At 30.1% G+C, this 20,592-nt stretch overlaps 1 protein-coding gene across 1 annotated transcript in view; it reads right to left on the bottom strand.

Moving 5' to 3' along the window:
- Positions 1–1,494: 1,494 nt before the first annotated feature.
- LOC108692166 (sorting nexin-8-like) overlaps positions 1,495–20,592 on the bottom strand; it is a 23,033-nt gene continuing 3,935 nt past the window's right edge. Inside the window, exons 3-9 of the mRNA XM_018200326.1 lie at positions 8,123–8,255; positions 5,346–5,536; positions 5,065–5,182; positions 3,890–4,349; positions 3,177–3,393; positions 2,724–2,912; positions 1,495–1,767 (exon numbers count right to left, since the gene is read on the bottom strand). Coding sequence (XP_018055815.1) covers positions 1,684–1,767; positions 2,724–2,912; positions 3,177–3,393; positions 3,890–4,349; positions 5,065–5,182; positions 5,346–5,536; positions 8,123–8,255 — 1,392 coding nt within the window. The 3' untranslated portion in view covers positions 1,495–1,683. The remainder of the gene's footprint in view (positions 1,768–2,723; positions 2,913–3,176; positions 3,394–3,889; positions 4,350–5,064; positions 5,183–5,345; positions 5,537–8,122; positions 8,256–20,592) is intronic.

The following is a 20,592-nucleotide window of genomic DNA, read 5'->3' as shown; positions in this document are numbered from 1 at the left end:
AAAGTTTTAGAGGAGTCCTCGTACCGACATCTGTGACGTTGTGATTCAAACTGATACAGCGGACTATGTTATCTCCGAAAATCCAAACGCATCTTGCAAATCCGCTATTTTGAATTCAAGCCATGTAATGCTAATAGCATATTTGCATAATTAAACTATGGAAAAATATGCTATTCACTTGCAGCGGATATTATAAATTTATTACATGGTGGACCGCCACGATAACATGGCTTTGTCGATAACGAATGCATTATCCTCGATTTTTGCTACTAATAAATATTTATGCGTCAAAGATTCGTTGAGATAATCACTGCGTTAAAATCATTTGATCTAGAAAAAAAATGAAAACTTGTTTTTATAATAACAATATATTTCATCATCGTTATGTTATAAACATCTTGGATCAATATATATTGATGTGTGAATTTATGAATAATTCGAGTTACTTAATTGAATTAAATTCTCCTTCTTTAGAAAATTTGATTGGATTTTGAGCTTCAAAATGTTTATTAAATGTTTTGGCAATTGAATTATAAACATAGATTTTATTTAAAGTAAAATTCATGTGCATCAATAAAATAATGATAATTCTAATATACGTACTAATACATAGAACGTGTCCACAATCAATGTGATACACATACAAGATTCTCGGCTATGCACGATGTGAATAAAAATTCTCTTGTAAAATGTCCGTGTTATAATATGTATATATTTACAATTGCATAGGCACTCTTCACGCATCGATACGTGTGTATTATATACAACCTATATAAGTTCTTATGTACATAGCGATTTAACAATTATTAGAGAATTAGAAATATATCATTCAAATATATCATGATCCATAAAATATATATTAAGTACACAACAGGGAATGTTTAAAACTTGAACGCGCTATACATATTCGAGATTCCTCCTTATCATCATATATAATAATGAAACAAATATCTTCGGTTAAATATCGTGCGTGATATTTAATCACTTGATAATCAAGGAATATACAAATGCCATAAAAATCTATATATTTAGAGAAATATGAAACCTATATGTAAATAGCAGAGATGGGTTATTCAATATTGAAATAGAAAATGCAAAATAGTAATCTTTCCATTTAAAAATACAAAATGGATTTTAGATACTTATTTAAAATAGAAAATAGAAAATAGATTTTTAAATGTCTATTTTCAAATTTTCATTAAAAATGGTTTTTTTAAAATATTTACATTTTTATATTTACTTTTAAATATCTATCTTATATTTTATCTTTATATTTTAATTTTTATTCTTAACATTTTTTACTGTTACAATTTTTTATTTAATGTTAAACTTTTTATTTAATGAAACGTGATTCCTTCTTTAAAAAACTTATTCTTTTGAAGGAACTACGTTTTATTGCTAAAAATCTTTTGTAAAATAAAATGAAAAAATATACAAATAGATTTTGCATTTTATATTTTCATTTTTAATGCATTTATTTCAAATAATGCCCATCTCTAGTAAATAGATATAGAATCTATGTAATCACTGGAACGACTAAAGATTGTGCACTTTCTTCTTCCTGTCTTCAGCATATTGTCATCAACAGTCATGTTTACTAGGAGTTGTATACAAGTTTCGATTATCAATTATTTGGCAACGCATGATCTGTCAGGATATATACGAAACTTTGCTACTCCTGTGCTATCCTCCATTGGACCCACTTGCTAACTTCTCGGGCAAACACTTTGTAATCGTCGGTTCGATTAGTTTCCACACTTCAGCCAACTGTAAACAAACATTTGCATCAGCAATTTCCATCGCAAATCCGATGATGTATGCGTGTGTGTTCTAGCACTAAAGATATTTGCTTAGCATAGTATGTAGTAGTATAGTATGTAGTAGAAAACAATATAACGCAATAAACAGAATAGAGATGTATTATATTACAGAGATAAAAAGAAAATACAAAAGAAAACTTCGTAAATATCAAAGAATATTGTGCAACAACTCACCGAGACCTCTTTGTTCGTTTGCGTTCGTTTGCAAAATGAACACGTTCGTTAATCAACAAATAATATAATATTTATTTGCTACAACGACATAATTAAAAAAATTGTCATTTCGAATTGCTTGCAGAAAAAGAATGAAAGCATAAAGAAACACTTCGATTCCTTTATAATTAGTTATTACACAAAATTGCATTTCAACAGCATTAAAAATTTTAATGAAAAATTTTTAAATATTTTAAACTTATTTTTTGAAAAATTAGTTTACTGAGTTATGTCGTTGTTATATAAATGCGATAATATTATAAAATAATATACACTCAACAAAATTATCGCAACAGAAAAATTTATATCAAAATTTTACTGGGATATGGTTAAAAACATTATAATTATAAGTACCATTACAGTACTTATAATAATAATAGTACTTACTCTAAATTTATTCCAGTTATAGAGTGTATCAAATTATGCAATTTTTTGGAGACATAACACATTCTCATTTTTGAAAATATGACAAGAAGAGGAAGAATAAATAAAAAAATCTACAAAAAAATTCCTTAAAATACTGCAGACTTTATTATTGTTTAGAAAAATGTTCAAATACGACAATTTTTCACGGATGCTTTCACGTTATGCTTATACTTTACGAAATTTGGATATATTTTCCGTGTTGTTCTGCGATAATTTTGTTGACAAGTGTAATAATCTGAGGTACCGAGGACTGGCGATATTTACCTCAGAATGCCCGCGGATCTGCACACTCACGAGACTCTGCAGCACGGTGGCAAGTATCTCTAGGTGCGCATGAACGAGTTGAGTCTCCATGTGCAGACAGAGCAGCGAAAAACAATTCCTCAGCTCGACATTGGCAATTACGGATTCCTGGGAGACCATCTTGTTTTCGAGGTACTCAACAGTGTCGGCCTATAAATATACGACAAAATCGCACTCTTCATGAAATGAACATGCATCGCGCGTTCGTTAACTATGACAGATTGCGTAAGACTGCAGGAAGTTACATTTATATTCTTTACAATGATGAATCTCTGCGATTTCACAGATTATATTGCCTCGAACTCGACGAATAATTATACAATTGCGATAATGCGATTGCTGGTTAAAATTACCGCGCCGATTATAATCCGTGAACATGGTTTACTGTTTAATAAATCTTAAGTAGACACGTACATCGGTACCGCGAATAACGCCTTGCATCTGTCGCTTCTTGAGAGATAGCATCGTAGACAGAGCGCGTTGATGATCAGCGCTAACGCCTCGCTCATGTCTCTCACACAACATCCTGTGTGCGACTAAAATGTCAAGCAGGAGATTAAGTCTCTCACAGACCATAGTCTCCTCTCTAACCGCTTGCTGGAGTGCTCTGGTTGACAGCAGGTTGAACTCTCTAAAATTTAACATTGATTCTACAGTTAAAAGCAATCACAGAAGCTTAAAAATTAAGTTCTCTCTCTAAAATATGTAAATAATCCAAAAATGAAGGGAACGATGTATGGTGTATGGTGAAAATTTTTCGCTTCGGCAGAATTTTTACACAAATTGAATTACAAAAATACCAAGGAAGTCTATGTCTTTTCTTAGAATTTGTCATATATGTATATAAATTTTGAAATATTCTATGTAAATTCTAGAAAAGCCTATTCTCGATTTCTTCTGCAAAATGTCTCAATTAAAAAATCTAAGAAATTTTCTAAAAGGTTATAAAATTATTCAAAAATTCTGAAAAAGATTTTCACCATAGATCATGTATTGTGCAATAGAAACGTGAAATCTCAAGCATCTTCGTTATCGAAATCTAATTCTTATAACGAAAAAATACGATTACATTACAAAGATAACATGAAATCTAAATCGCACTTTTCTTATCGGTATCGGACTCTTACTTTGAAATTACGTGAAAACCCTTCTTCATGTCTTGCCAAAGACTGGAACCACCGGTGACCCAAGTACCAGTGCCGTGTTGTTCCGCAGCTAGAGTGCTCAACTGATTGCCCAGCTCGGCCATGTCCACCGCATAATTGTGCGACCTGATCGCCAAACTATCGGCGATATGTTTCAGCCGGGAAATCCCGAGGAGTATCATGCGTATCTGATCACGGCTATTCGCGAACTCGGTCAACGTTTCGGGCGGCATCAACTCTTTCGCTCTCGACGACAGCTCGGACGTGGCAAATTCGTCTGGCACGCGCCTGAACACATCACGGATCTTGTGCTGCGTCTCGTCACCGGTGTACGTGAAAAAGAACTGCACAATCGGATCCTCGCTCACCACCGGGTGACGAGCGATCAGCGTGAGAAACCGCAAGAGAGAACGCCGTCTTTCTTCGAGAAATTGTGAATCCGCTGCAACGGGGGGTGAAATAAAAAAAAAACGGGTTCTTTGAGAATATTTCCTGTTATCAATCGTAGCATTGCGATTATTTATATATATATAGATTCCTATATAGGAAGAAAGACTACTCTCTAAAATTTTTAGAATAAATTTCACTCTAAAAAGTGAAATCTTACTCTTAAAAATTGAAAAATAAGCCATTTTTTTTTCAAGACTAGCTCAATTTTCACTCTTAAAATGAGATTCACTTTAAAGAATTTAAAGAGTAAAATGTGCAAAATATTAAATACAATTCAGTAAATACTGACTCCAATAAAAAACGTCCAGTAAATAATAACGTAACATAATATTAATGTTATAATTTCACATTCAACAATATAATTGCAATATAATACATATTTTACGTAATAGTTACATTGCTGAGTATGAAATTATAACGTCGATATTATTTTGTAAGAGATCTGAAAATAATTTTGTCAGATAATCAAAGTAATTATATAAAACGATGAAGCTAATTGCTAGAATATCAAAATTTTTTGCAACATCACTCATAATACTCATTATGCTCGAATATCTTATGTAATTATTTTAATAATCCAACTAAATTATTTTCAGATACCAGTTTTTTTAAGATACTTCAGCAAAATTGTTCTTTTCTTCATAATTACAAAATTATGTAATTTTTATCGAATTTATATTCAATTATGTATAAGCACGAGTATTCACCTCCGACGATTTTCTTCGGTGGTAACTTCGGGATCAATCTGTAGGGAAACCGAGGCAGGAGAAGATCATATAATGACACAAAATCATTGTAACGCCTGTAGACCACAGAATTGAACCTCTAAAAAAAAACATGAAATCAAACCGCGTGAGCTCACGTTCTTCGTCACGGCGTAATTCTCTTATTCGCCACGATAGAATCCAGATAAAGTTTTATTAAAGCAATCTAAATAATAGCACTCCTTTTATGTCTCTGCGGACGGAAATGTGAGCGCCGGTAATACCTTGCTGGTGACTTGATACTCCACGTGCTTGAGGAAGATGCCCTTCTTCTCGGGAACGAGGTTAACCTCGATAGTGTCCAGATTACAGATGTCCGAATATGTGTGATTCAGCTTTGCGGGATTGCCTCGGTATAGTCTCTGTGCCAGAAGCGTCACTTCCGACAGATCTCCCAGAGCAGGGACGGGTAATTCTGCGAATAAGATTCTCTCAAGCGAACGATGCGATTTTCTGACTATCACCGACTGGCCGTATTTAACAGAGACGAAAGTTGCTCAATTACTTAGTAGCAATAGAATTTGATTGATACACATTAAGTTCAACGAATTAAGCTCCTCTCAAGTATGACAAGGTGACCGAACGTTCCTGAGCTTCGAGATATATGTTCTCTTTTTCGCTCTCTCATGCTCTTCTTTAATCTCTCATCGCGTATTTTCAAATCTTTAATTTTATATTCATAATCCACGATTAAATACACAAATGGAATATGTTTCACTTTATCTATCTACAATTTAAATAAAATTTATTAAAAGAGATTTAATTAAGTAAAAATTTAATATATAAAAAATCGTAAATCATTCTTTTGGAAATATTTATTTCGTCTCATAACAAATATCGTTATTTCTCTCGTTTTAATTATAAATTAGCTATATAATAAATAATATTAATAGTATTAAAAGTTAATTTAATTAAATAACAATATAATAAAGTCTGTTTAATAAAACAGATTAAAAAGCATACTTTTTCAGGAATATTTATTTCGCTTCGTCAATATTTTTGTTCCTCTCATTTTAATTGTGCTCTTTTTGCAAAAGTAAAATTTATTAAAGCATGATTTAATTAAGCAAAAATTTAATATATAAAACGGATCAAAAAGCATAATTTCTTTTTTTCAAAAGAATTTATTTTATCTTTATCTCATAAATATATCTTGATTTCTCTCATTTTAATTCTTGCATTTTGCTTCTTTTTCTTATTACTGCAAGTGTCCTAATATTTTTTCATTGTTTTATTCTTATCGCATGTGAATAAATGTAAAACGGTACTAGATCCAGTAATTCAATAATTCCTTCATTTTTTTGATCCCGCCTAATCAGATCTATCTATTTTCGCGATGCTAACAGATAAAGTCAAAATTACAGTAATAAATTGAACATTCATTTAAGAAAGAAAGAAGAGCGTATCTTCTCTTTTCGTATTCTTTCCGACGTGTTCTATTTTGATTTTATGAGACGAACGAGATCTCGCGGTATTGTAGTTCCTATACCTTGGCAAATAATCATCGTCGTCGTAACCTCGATAACGAAGGAGTCTTCTGACTCCGTGAGCTGACATACCTTGGCTGTATATAGCCAGGCTTATTACGTTCCCACAGTTTTACCATTCACGACTTGACTTTCATAAAGCCGCCTTCGTTCCGTGCATTTATAATTCACTGCTGTATAATAAAAGTGTCATATTGCTCGATTTTAAAACAAGAACAGATCACAAAATTGGTTCTTATATTTTCATATCAAACTTATTCCAATTATATTATAATTCTCTACCGAGCAAAAAAATGCAAGAATTTTTCGAAAAATGTGAATTCTAGTAAAAATAAAAAACTCAATTCTTATAAAATGAACGTTTTTCAAATAAATATTGGAGAAATATTAATGAGAATTAATATATTATATTTATATAGAGAAACATGTGAAAAAATATAATATTAATACACAGAACAAATCTATACATAATATTAAAATTTATTTCTTTTAATAAAATATTTTTTTAAACAAATAAATAATTATTTATAAATAAATTAGCTAATAATAAATAAATTAACAATTAACAATCAAAAATATATACATTACACGCAGCACAGTGTGTAAACGGTATTTCAACGGAAAATTACAACGTAATTTTCTTGAATCACGATAATGATTCGCTTTCTAGCGATAAGCAAAACGGCAATGATTTTGCCGGTCAATGACTCCGGTAACGCCTACAGGTTTCTTGATATGCAACAGAGGCACGTTTGTGTATTATTTAAACACCTGTCTGATAATAGACTTATTCAAGACCTACTTTCATCGCAGTCTATATACGGACTGTGTTAACGGCACGAAAGACTATGTATATGGTTTCTCTTGTTTGCGAAGCAAATTACTTAAGCTATAAAAGAGATACCGTAAGAGAATCACTGTAAAAAAAAAGTACCGAAGCGAGTTTAACATGAATGTGAAATTCTTATCCGTGCTCGGCTTATCACGTTCATTACTTATACGCTTTAACAATTTCTTCGATCACAATTATCGTTAAAATTTTTTCACACAAAATCGTAGCGAGAAAAATCAAGCGAAGCCTTTATTTTATTAAAAAAAAAAAAAAATCACAAATTTCTTAATAAAAATACTTTCTTTAAAACACATTTTTTTGAAATTTTAAATTTTTTACACCTGCATTTGTTTGGTAAAATATTATTTAAGTATATTTTCATTCATAAAATCTTCTTTGGCAGAAGAATTGACAAAATAATAAATAACATAAGCATACTCTGAATTAAATACTTTAATATTCTTTAGAGATTATGTCTATTACAAACTAGACGCGATGAGCGATGAATGAAGAGAAATGAATGAATTCAATGAAAGTTTTATTTTACATCGTCACGTGCAAAAAAATAAAGCTTTCATTGAATATCGCTCGTCACCGATTATTCATCGGTGATCTATCTAATATGCAAGAGCCATTACGCGCTTGATACTTCAACAAATCGGAGAGTCAAAATTTTACTAACCTTGGGATTCGGAGTTTTCCAGCAACTTATCGCTCGGTTGCTTTCCCTGTTGAGCAAAGGCGATGAGAGCGAGACCCTTGTATAATCCGCTTCTCGTGAGATAACCCGTCTTGCTGTCTACCAGCTTCCATATCTAAGGAAGAATAGAGGAGGAATGTTTTAAAGAGTCATTTCAAGCATATCTATTCTCGTTTTTATTGCTAAAGATATAAAGAAATAAATAAAACATTTCTCAAAAGTCACAAATAGTTCGGAGCGATGATACGAAGGGAAGATACACTGCTCAAAAAAGAGCGACGATTGTGTATATATATATATACGATATACATTTTACATTGTATAATATTTAAAATTTTAACTAAATTGCACACACACACACACACACACACACACACACACACACACAAATCTAAAAATAATTTTGTTGGACCATCAAAATAATTATATAGGAAACCTTAAGCATATTGTCAAGTATTAAAGGAGCAATAATAACTCAATGCCTTGAATTAAAAAATAATATTTTATTATTTTTAACTTCCACATGTATTAGAATGTAATTAAATTAATTCAATTCTATGTGTTAGTTTCAAAGTAAACAACATTAATATTAATACATTTAACAAATAATAATAAACCAAATTTGAATCAAATTTAATTCCCTTGAGCTAAACTATTTAACTCTCTATTGATTTAGTGAAATTAATAGTGATATATTATGAGATTAGTGATGATCTATAGAACTGAAAAATTAAATTTAAATTGAATATAACATAATTTAACATTATGAATTTAACAGTGTCTGATGAACAATGCTGCAAAAAGTTTTAACGTGCTATTAAACAGTTTAAATTATATAATTATTTTGATGATTCCAACAAAATTATATTCATTATTTTCAGATTTGTATCTAGTTAAATTTTTAGATACTTGAGCAAAAACCTTTCTTTGAGTAAAACTGTTCTTTCTACACAGTGGACTTCGTGCCCGAGTAACGGTACAACGGTAAACTCTTTGTGAGAGAAGCCTAAGGATTAGGCCATAAATGAAAGTAACTACATTCCGAGAATTTTTCTACCTTGCCGCATTCTGCCTCTATTTCCATCCTCATGCATTCATGTGTCTCTCCTTTTCTCGGTGTTGTATTGCCCCTGCTTGCAAGCGTAAATTCTCTCCCTTGTCTCCTCGCCCACCCGTACGTACTCAAAGAAAACCGCAATGAACGGACACGAGCGAGTGCATGTGAACTCACGCTGAATACAAAAGTGCATTCAGAGGCGTAAATATAAAGAACAAAATCTTCCCTTCTCTTCTTTTATAATTTTATTGTCCCACAATTTGAGATGTGAAAAATGCATGACTTAGTGTTTGTGTCTCTACAATTGTAGGTCTTGCATTAATAATAAATTATAGTAGAATAAAAGATACAATAGCATTTCTTCTATTAATAATAAATAATAATAAAATTAAATCAGCGTAAATATATGTGACTTTATATCGTTCATACTTTGAATAGAAGAAGGAGGTACGATTATGATGAAACGACTAAAGCTTTGCAGGAGAAAAATAAAGAAATGAGCATAGAAAGTGCAATCGAAAAGAACAGGCTGTCTTGTGTACGCCATTGCAAGCACCCTCGCTTTCTCGTTGCTCTCTTGAGTGTCGTTAAACCTTAATCGCCAATCAAATTCAAGCCAAGAGGAAAGCCTGAGACAATAATAAATTCCCCATTTTAGCTGCATGTGCGAATTGCGAGTAAACAACGGGAATCGGCGAGTCGTCTCGCATCGCACGAGCCACGAATCATTCATGCATGAGTGCGTGTTCGTCGGAAGAATATGATAGAGCTCGCAAATAACGAGGAAGGCAATCGGGACACAGAGACATCGGTGAGAAGAAGCACAAGCGGAAATATTCACGGGGAACAGGGAGGAGTCTCAAATAGAGAAGAGAAAAAAAGTGTCCCACAACATACTTTAGCCGAGGAACGTACTGTAAATGTTCTTAAGACGACGCAAAAGATATTTTCTGGATGTCTTTAAGACATCCAGATTCTTGAAGATCTGTGTAAAATGTACAGAAAGAACGATTTGCTAAAGTATCTAAAATTTACCTTATAAATGTAAGTTTAAAAATAATGTTGTTATATAGATTACCAACAATAATGTAGGACGCTCAAGCTAATTATTTAAATGTCTAAACTTTTTGTAATATTGTTCATTATGCATAAGCATATCCTACATATTTATATTTCGATGGTCCAATAAAATTATTTTTAAATCTGTATCTAGCTAAATTTTTAGATAATTCAGCAAAATTGTTCTTTCCATTTATTTATAGAAAAAAAGGAAAAAGGGCAAGGAAACGAAGGAAGATCATTTATTTAATACAAATGTGTGCAGATATATGAGATATACTCAAAATCGCTTTAATATACCGAGTAGACAGATTTATAATGGAACACAGGTGAGAGAGAGAGAGAGAGAGAGAGAGAGAGAGAGAGAGAAAGAGAGAGAGAGAGAGCAGCCAAATCTTATCTTGAGACATCGTGTCCGCGAGCTTGAAATGCCAAACGCAAGAATGCTTCCTTGTTATCATATTTGCGATAAGATTTAAGAGAAAGAAAGAATAACAATGCTTCGAAGGATAAATCACTGAAGGAATTATTTGAAGCATTATTTGAGAATCAGTCAGAATTAGCAGTAGTGGGCATTATTAGCATTGGTGAGCGTTACTGGACATTACTAGATATTATTATGTCTTACTAGACATTATTATCATTTTTTTAAGTTAAAACTGTTTAGTATTAATTATTCTATTATAATATTATATTATATCACATACATATACTATATATTTATTATGTTACCAATCAAATATTTGCATAGATTTGGGTCATTACTGGGGAATTACTTTATCACTTGAGTTGATATAGTTTATAGCATTATTCGCAATCATGTTTTTATGAGTTAGACTAAGTTATCTATATCAGTTTATATAACTATGGTAGCTCAAAAATCAATAAAATTAGGCTTATTCGATGCATTTTTGCATGAAACGAAAAAATCTAGAAGAAAAAAGCGTCGCTCTGCCCCACACTAATTTTAGAGATTTATAATTATTAAAGTTGACGACTATTTAGATTAGGAAATTTGTCACAGTCACGCAACATCAGGACATTACTAAGGGAATTACATAAAAATTTAACAGTAATGCCCTGTAATTCCCTCAGTGGTTTATCCCTCGCAATGCTCGTAAAATATCGACCGAATCTTTTGTGTAATCAGGACGTTGTATAATTCGTGTAATACGAGTCCGAAAAACGTTAGAGAATTTTTTTATTGAATTTTCGATTAAGTAATGCCTTTAATATACAAAAAGAACGAGTTCGCTCAAATAACTGCTTGCTAAACTGTTAAAATTTTTTGCAACGTTATCATCATGCTTGAGTTTTCTTCATAATTATTTTGATAATCACACAAAATTATTTTTAGACTTATATTTACCTAAATTTTTAGATACTTCAGCAAAATTATTCTTTCTGTGGCTTTTATATATAGATATTCTTTCTATTTTTTTAATACTGTTATATTATAAAATGTTCCTGTTCTATAATTATAAATCTGAAAACATTATGTTGATTCAAATAATTATATTGGATTCCAAATAATTATATTGGACGCTCAAGCTAGTTACTAGAATATAAAAACTTTTTGCAGTCTTTATCATCAACATTTAAGCATCCTACATAATTATTTGTTAACTATTCAATAAAATTATTTTCAGAATCATACCTAAATTTTTATTTAGATACTTGAGCAAAAAAAAAACTCATTCTCTTCGTGATGTACAATATGTATGTTCACTGTTAGAAATGTTCTTAAATTTCATTAACTTTTAAGTTACACAATGACATAATTTCATGACATTACATTATAAATTTAATATATTTAAAAAGTATATTTGTGTACATGTATAAAATACATATATAAAATTTAATATATTTTTCATAAAAATTTATGAAATTTAACACAATTCATAAAATTTTATTAAAAGTATATTAAATTTCATAAATTTAATGTACATGTTCATTACATTTACGTAACTACTGTAATTTAATTTTTAGTTAAATCATTCATTACTTTTAATTTCGTTCATAACCAGTTTATATGTAAAGGAAGCTCGTGGTTACATTTCTAACAGTATTCATTTTGAAAAATAACTAACTGCATTCTTCGCAGAGATTATTTTTAGAAAGGAGAGACGAGGGTGCTCTCGAGGACGTGGGAGTGTGCTAACATTCGTGTCAATAGTTCGATACAATCTCGAGTACAGCGGCAGATATATCTGTGTGTAAGGACACACGTAAAGCGAGGTATGCGGCGGCTGTGTAATGAGAGCTCGTGTCGTGTGCGCTCGCTGTCACGCAACATCTCTACGCGAGATAATTATGCGCAGCCACTGAATCGACCAGGCCGCAACTCGTCATCATCTCCCATTTGCGTATCCGAGGTGTGTAATCTGAAAAGACGATGCTCAAACATCCCATCGCGAGTTGTAACACAACGACGACACGATTGAAACTATACACATGTCCGACACGCGTCTCGTTTAGATGTTTATTCTCGCAAAAATGTCTAACGCGAGGAAGACAATTATCATACATTTGACTGATGAAAAATTGTTTATTAGTTAGCGATCGATCGTAACTTATTCTGAAGATTATGAATATATGACTACGTTCAGCAAAAAAATGCAGCTTTTGCAACTATTGTAAAATTCTTTCATACGATTGGTCTTTCCTTTAATTCCTTGTTAAATCTAAATATAAATCAATTATATACTAAAAAAATTGTATAAAAATTGTAAAGCTGATTTTTCTGCTGAACGCAACCATTGATAACCGCGAAAAATACAAGAGATGTTTTAAGAATGTTTTAAGATGTTTTAAGAATGTATCAACTAAAAATATCAATCAAAAAAATTAATTAAAAAAGCCAAAATATTTTGATCGTGAATACACGCTGATACCAATTGCGAAAAACACAAAACAATAAATTATCTGGCTTATAGTGACTTATGCAGTGATAAATATGTATTTTTTGTTGCAGCTTTAGGTAAATAATTTATTAATTTTTAAACAAGTGGATCCAAATGAACTTTGCATGAATATTTATTACAATTTTATTAGTAGATATACATAAAAAAAACTTTATTATAATTTGTAATGCTATTTCTTCACCAAATTTGCAAATAAATACTACAAAATGCGATTTTATTTTACATAAAAATTAAGACAAACAAAAAATTAAATAACTTTTAAACCAATAAGGAAAGTGTACTCAAATATTTTACACAGATATTCTAATTTATAGCACAATCTATGAAATTTTTATATGTATTTGTGTGTGTAATGCTTTGAGATGGATATATAAAATCTTAACTGCGTAGAAAAACAAAAAACGTTCGTTTCAGCGGTTTTCAATGTAAAACAGAGCGATTTTCAATATAAAAGTACCATACATTGCGTGTCAATGCGGAAGACGGCAATCAAACGATTTCACCTATCTAGCAGGAAGACGATCCGCATTAAAACGTGTCGGCTGCTGTTGTACGCCACGCTTATTTTCAGCGTACATCAACGTTGGGAATGGATATTAAAGTAATGCGTGCGGAAGTATCAAGCGTACGTTAATTTATCGCACTTAATTGAGAGGTAGCTTAAAATTATACATCTTCAGAGTAAATTATCTCCGCAAAAGCCTAGAACGGGATATGCTCGTATTTTTAGTTTCCTCCTTTCTATATAAAAATATGATAGATATCATATAATTATAGAAATTCTTAATATATATTGCATTATTCAGATATTTTCTGAATAATTTCCATCAAAATTGCGGAATAATTCCGTCTACCTTTTACAGTACAAATACATAATAATGTACGTTATTCTAAAATATCCTAACTCAAGCAAAACAACAAGTCACGATAACATCAAAATTACATTAAAATGAATCGGAAATAATTGAAAAATGACTTATAATGATCATTCTGGAGTCATTTTGACATCATTTTAATATCATAATGACTTATTGTTCTGCTTGGGAAGATTTTGCTTATAGTGACTTTAAATGTGTCTAGTGATAAAATAATCCATGAAATAGTAAGTTCACATTGCATTAAAAATCACAGAATAATAAAATATTACATCTATTTTATAAGTATAAATTATAAAAAAAAGTTTTGCAAATTTTATGACGGTAATGGTTTCAAACTATTATTGTAAAAAGTGATTGGCATATATTTGTCTCTTTTAATTTTAATTAACTTAATAATAGCAATTTAATTTTGATGTTTTACTAGGTTAGCATTTATTTCTTTTTTTTTATATTTATGATTTTAATGTAATGTATGATAAATTATTGCCACAAGAAATTGCATTATAAATCTTGAGACATCCTCTAGTTGAAAGAATTATTATTCTACTCGTGACAACGGAACACTTCGGCGCAGCCCTGCGTAATGCTATTTTGATTGTGTTGTTAGCACAATGAATGAGAGACGGGCTCGATGAATGACGTCGCGATGCAAAGTGACATTTCTGAGTGTCGCAAAGCCATGCTGATTTTTTTCATGAAATCTTTGCGCGAAACAGGTTCTTAATTAGCGTTACAAATTTTTTTAAAGCTATCATATATGCTTACAATGTTGAACGTAGATTAATATTTCAGCAGAACATTTATGTCTCTTGAAATTTTAATTCGATGAAATTTTATGCAGCAATTTTATATCCAGAAATGGATATAAATATAAACTCCGAGCAGATATAAATGAATGATATTATAATATAATATTATATTTTTTTTACACAATTCGAGCGAATTACTTTAATTTATGTTACGACTTACATTCTCAAAATTATTTAATGCTGGCGATTAAAAAAATTGCTTAAATTTTTTGCGTGAAAATGATTCATTTGCTTTATAGAGAAAAATGAATTGAGATGAAGAGAAATGAATAAAATTGAGACTCTATATATATATCCCAAATTCACCAGAATTAATTCAGTTTATCTTTTTCAGTGCAAATACATATAATAATGTATATTATTTTATTAATTTATTCTAGTCTTATTTATAACACTTTCTAATATCCATATCGAAAGAATAGTTTTGCTGAAATATCTAAAAATTTAGATACAGATCTGAAAATAATTTTGTCGAACTATTAAAATAATGTAGAAAATTTAAATATGATAAACAATCCTGCAAAAAATTTTGACATCGTGGCAACCAATTATTTGAGCGCCTTAATTATTTTTATCATCCAAACATTGTTATTTTCATATTTGTATCTAGTTAAGTTACTTTAAAAAAATTATTCTTTCTATATATATAGCAATAAAATAATCCATGTAATAATAGGATTGCATTACGTTAAGAATCACAGAATAATAAAATATAAATTATATAAAACATTTACATTTTTTTAAATATTTTATATATATAAAACATTATTTATATATATAAAACATATTGATATTATATCTATTTTAAACATAGATTATATAAACAATTTCTTTAAAAAGATCTTATTATTAACGTTTTATAATAAAAATTAGACAACCGAATTTTTGTTTCGCGTAAAATGCGTCGGTATTTTTTCGAGGATTACATAATATCATTTACATGGAAAGTTTCCAAGACGAAGGAATTTTCCATAAAATTTGCGCGCACAAAGTCTAAATGTGCAGTGCAACGATCAAATAAAAGATGAGTAGGCTATTCGTGAACATGCTGGAACGCGTGTCTGTGACATTGTTGCGGAGCAACAGACTACACACGACGGTACGATTGACCCTGCCACGTAATCTTGCACTATTAGGGGCGTCCATGCGCGTTATCATCGACGGGCGTGCTGTTGAAGGTGATAAGGCTCCGTTGATACGGCGCCTGGAATATTTAAATCGGTTTTTAGAAACTTTTCGCACTACGAGCTGCATAATTGGCATCCGATAACGACTTTCACGATTAAACGGAGACGGAAACATGATAAACGCGAACTGCAACGATGAGATAACAATGCAGATGTACCAGCGCAACTAGTTAGCATCATCGGGATGGAATTACATAACGCGAGAATTGGGAAAATATTTCTGTCACGTATTGTCATGTGTGAATATTAATCTTTACGGGACGGACTTAATATATATAAGTTATTACAGAGGTACTGTAAGAATACAATTGTACACGCAAACAAATATTTTGCTGCAATATCAAAAAATTTAATAACTAAATACAGATCTGAAAATAATTTTGCTAATTAGGACGCAGATTGCTAGATATATCAAAATTTTTTGCATTGTTCATCATGTTTTGAGTTTTCTACATAATTATTTTATATATAGTAGATATTTTATATATAGTAGTTTAACAAATATCTAGCTAAATTTTTAGATACCTTATACTGAAAAAAATTTCTGATTGGACGAATCAGAATTTTCTGGTTAAATTTATTAGAATTGTAATTGTGATAACCGAAATTCTGGTTAATATTTCTGGTAAAATCTACCAGAATTCTCATTTTTATCAAAATAATTATATCAATCGGAATTCTATCTCAACTAGAATTCTAACAGATTTAACTAGAAAATTCTAATTCGTCCATTTTCTACCAGAATTACTATTTAATCCAGACTATTTTTCTCAGTGTAGTATCTAGAAATCTATTCTTTTTATATATTATACCAAAAGCATTTAATCGACGATTTATATATATAAAATTATGTAAAATACTCAAGCTTGATGAGCAATGCTGCAAAAGTTTTAACATTCTGCAACCAGCTTGAACGGCTTATATATAGTATTTTGATTTTATTTAACAAAACTTATTTTCAAATGTGTATGTATCTAGTTAAATTTTTAAATACTTTAGCATAAAATCGTTTTTATATATTCCCGTGTAATAAATATTACAAGGAAAGAAAATACAAATATCTTTCGAATGCTTTGAACCAAAGATATATTACTAAACGAGATGACTAATTGAAACGAAACCGCAAATATAATATTGTGTGAAACGATATGAATATAAGTGATAAATAATAAAAAAGAAATATTTATATTAGAAAAAAAAATCAATCGAGTCCTCGGAATTTCTTGTGCCGCATTGAGAGATACATCTGATTTCAGATTTAATGGCATTTGCGCGTTCGCGTACATTAGATAACAGTAAAATACCAGTAACACCAGTAATGTTTAGAAATAGCAACTGGTCATTATCTTCGTTAAATGACACGCACAGTTGGAGATTTCCTTCGGAATGCACTGTGAGAAACGACCAAAATATATATGCATGGCATGAATAAAGCGGTTTCTGGACGTTCAATATTTGATATTACGTAATAACAAATATTGTATAATAATATTGATCATCTGGAAACCATATCGAGCTTCCAAGTTGTTTGTTTTGAATTATTTAAGGAGAAGCATCAACAATATTATACTATATGTACAATAATATTATCAAGCAAAGTAATTATGATAATATTGAGCGTTATTAGGAGCCATTTAACACAAGAAGAGCTTCGTCACAAATCCAGAAAATTATCCTGTCAATCGCGCAATGAGATCCACTTGTTCCTAGATACGTTCCTAGATCGGTTTTCTTCGTGATGAAGAAAAAGATGTGAGAAGGAAACGTTAGGCGATTTTAATGAGATTACAGAAGATCTGGATTGTGTAGATCGACTCAAATTATTTTCGATCCGAATTATTTTTTCGATCGAATAAAAGCAACAGTCGTTCGAGCGAATTTCTTCACTCCCGACATCGTTTTCAAAGTTGACGTGGCATCGCGTTTCCTGATACGTACATAATTGTAGCACAAATGACGTTTTTCTACTTTACAATTATCTTATTCTTGTCTGCTCGCTTTGCATTATCATGCTCGCGGAAACGAACTCTGACGCATATGTTTAGTCAAAGTAGCTGATTATCTTCAAGTGGAAAGTCGAATGAAGATAATCGGATGAAATTTTCTTGTTTCTTTCTTATTTCTGTCTTTCGTCATGCGTGATAATTTTAAGAACGATAAAAAGTTGTTAGAGAAAATCTTCATGCAAGAGCGAACAATAATTATCTAATTATTTATGTAGCAAAGTGTTGATTATTTTAATAATTTTGATATGTTGAAATAAAAATATGCTCGTCTCAAATTAATCAACTGTTTATTTATTCCATATGGCAACCGAAATCGATTATTTTAATAATTCTAGTGCGTTGAGGAATGTTGTCCGTCTCACATTAATCACTTAAGATTGTTTATTCAATACAGATATAGAAATTGACGGTTAAAAGACGGTTATTTTGATAATGATGTATATTAATATCATTATTTGCAGATGAGATCAATAATTGTCTATCGACATATTGTTACGAATGTTTTTTAAACAAAATTGGAAAATCAGTACATATATTCTGATCAATATAGTAGAATGATAATATAATAGAATGATAAGAATAACAAAGTGTTCGTTGCCAATTAAAGTCTATTTAAATAGATTTCAATAGTAATAGCTCCAATCAATAGAGGCAATGGCAATAAAAAAAAGCCTATTAATAACACTGGGAACAATAAGGTTTCTGTTTCTCAACACCTGAATGATTCTTAAATAATTCTTATTACTATGTATTTTTAGCTGCTGAAAAAGAATATAAGGTTAATAAAATTTCATCATCTATAGATTTTAAGAACAATGACATCGATGACGGCAAAAACAATGATTGAAATTGAAAATCAACTTTAAAATGCATTTTGTTTTGATACGATTTTTTGAGATATAGCAATTTGAAAATAGTTCTGTTCCTATGTAATATTATATATGTATAAAGGATATTCAATCTTAATACTACATTATATGAAAGTAAATTCTTTTGTACTTACATATTATAAATTTTTTCAAGATTTTGTATTTTTCGCCTGTTACAATATTAAGAATTTATAATACATTCAAAGCTAAGTGTCTAAAAATTGAAAGGTGATTAAAAAAAATTTACTAAATTTTAATAAATATTTGTTTAAATAGTATTAACAAAACATTTTACTTACAATAAATAAATATTTATTCAATAAAAAAATGATACCTAAGTCAAATTAATAGTTCTTGTACCAAATGAATATATGTTTATATTCTGGTTTACATTTAATTAATACTAATTAAAGTATTAAAATTTAGCATTTTTTTTAAAAGTATATTTTTAAAAGTATCTTTTTCAGTGCAAAAACTTTACAAAAAAAAACACTCATTATTTATTTAGAGTCATTATATATTAAGAAACAAAAAACTGATCAAAATTTATTTCTTGATATAATCAAGCTTAAAAATCATGTTAAGAAATTAAAACAACCCGTTAAATTAATCATTAATCAAAGACTGTTCGTTTACTTAATATAGCAATCGAAATCGTCGTTACATCGATTTCGAGCATCGAAAAAGGTAAATATGATGAATAGATTTCTCTCTACGATATGTTTCTTGATATTTAAAATATAAATCTCGGTGTATATATAAATGTTTGTGTACGCGGTTACAATAGAGAACAAACACAATACAAGTAAATTTCTCTTGGGAAAGGTCGCACGTTAGAAATTGAAACCCGCGAGAGTACGTTCACTGCGTTAAACTCGCTATCGGATTTACTCCATGGCGTAATGTATTTCTTTGTAAACGTCCGACGGAATGCTTTCTTCCTCTTTTCTTCATTTATTTCTCGAAGGATTTACGAGATAAGAAGATAAATGACATCTTTATCGTAATCGGTGAAGAATTTAACTTTAGACGAGAAATCAAGTTATAGTCAACTCCATAATAAAAGCAAAGAAAATTAATGCAGTTATAAACTAAGTGTATACTCCGTTTATATTAAAATTAACAAGTTTGTAAGAAGGGGAGTTGATCAGTTTAGCGTTTGAAACGCCCATTGTTTACAAACCATAATTTAAATTACATTGCAACATAGAAAAAAAAATGTATTAACAGCAGTCTAATTGAAAATACTCTTAACTCAACAACAATATATTAATGAAACAAATAATGTTTTAGAATAAGAGCATGACATATTTATTTCATTAGTATTATTATAGAATTAACAAGATTATTTTCAATTAGACTATTGTAACTAATACTATTATTACATCATTTTCTTTCTTTCTTCTAAGTGTAATTTTATTCTTAGGATATCATCGTATTTGTATTGCATTCTAACGTTTCGACTAGCAGCAATCGGAAATGCGAAAGAACTTTTCTAGAAAGCTATCGATACGTAAAATTTATAATATCATTCAATATCAATAGCGTTTTAGCTCTTTTTCTAAAAAGGTAGTAAAAAAGTATTTAAAATAAATTGGATTTTTAAGATGTATAGGATAAATAAATAAACAAAGTGTCTTAATCCCTTCAGACCTGGTTTTAT

Source organism: Atta colombica, unplaced genomic scaffold (assembly GCF_001594045.1).
Source record: "Atta colombica isolate Treedump-2 unplaced genomic scaffold, Acol1.0 scaffold107, whole genome shotgun sequence".
NCBI classification, from domain to species: domain Eukaryota; kingdom Metazoa; phylum Arthropoda; class Insecta; order Hymenoptera; family Formicidae; genus Atta; species Atta colombica.
The sequence above is the reverse complement of the archived record's forward strand: the minus strand, read 5'-3'. Positions and strand labels throughout refer to the sequence as shown.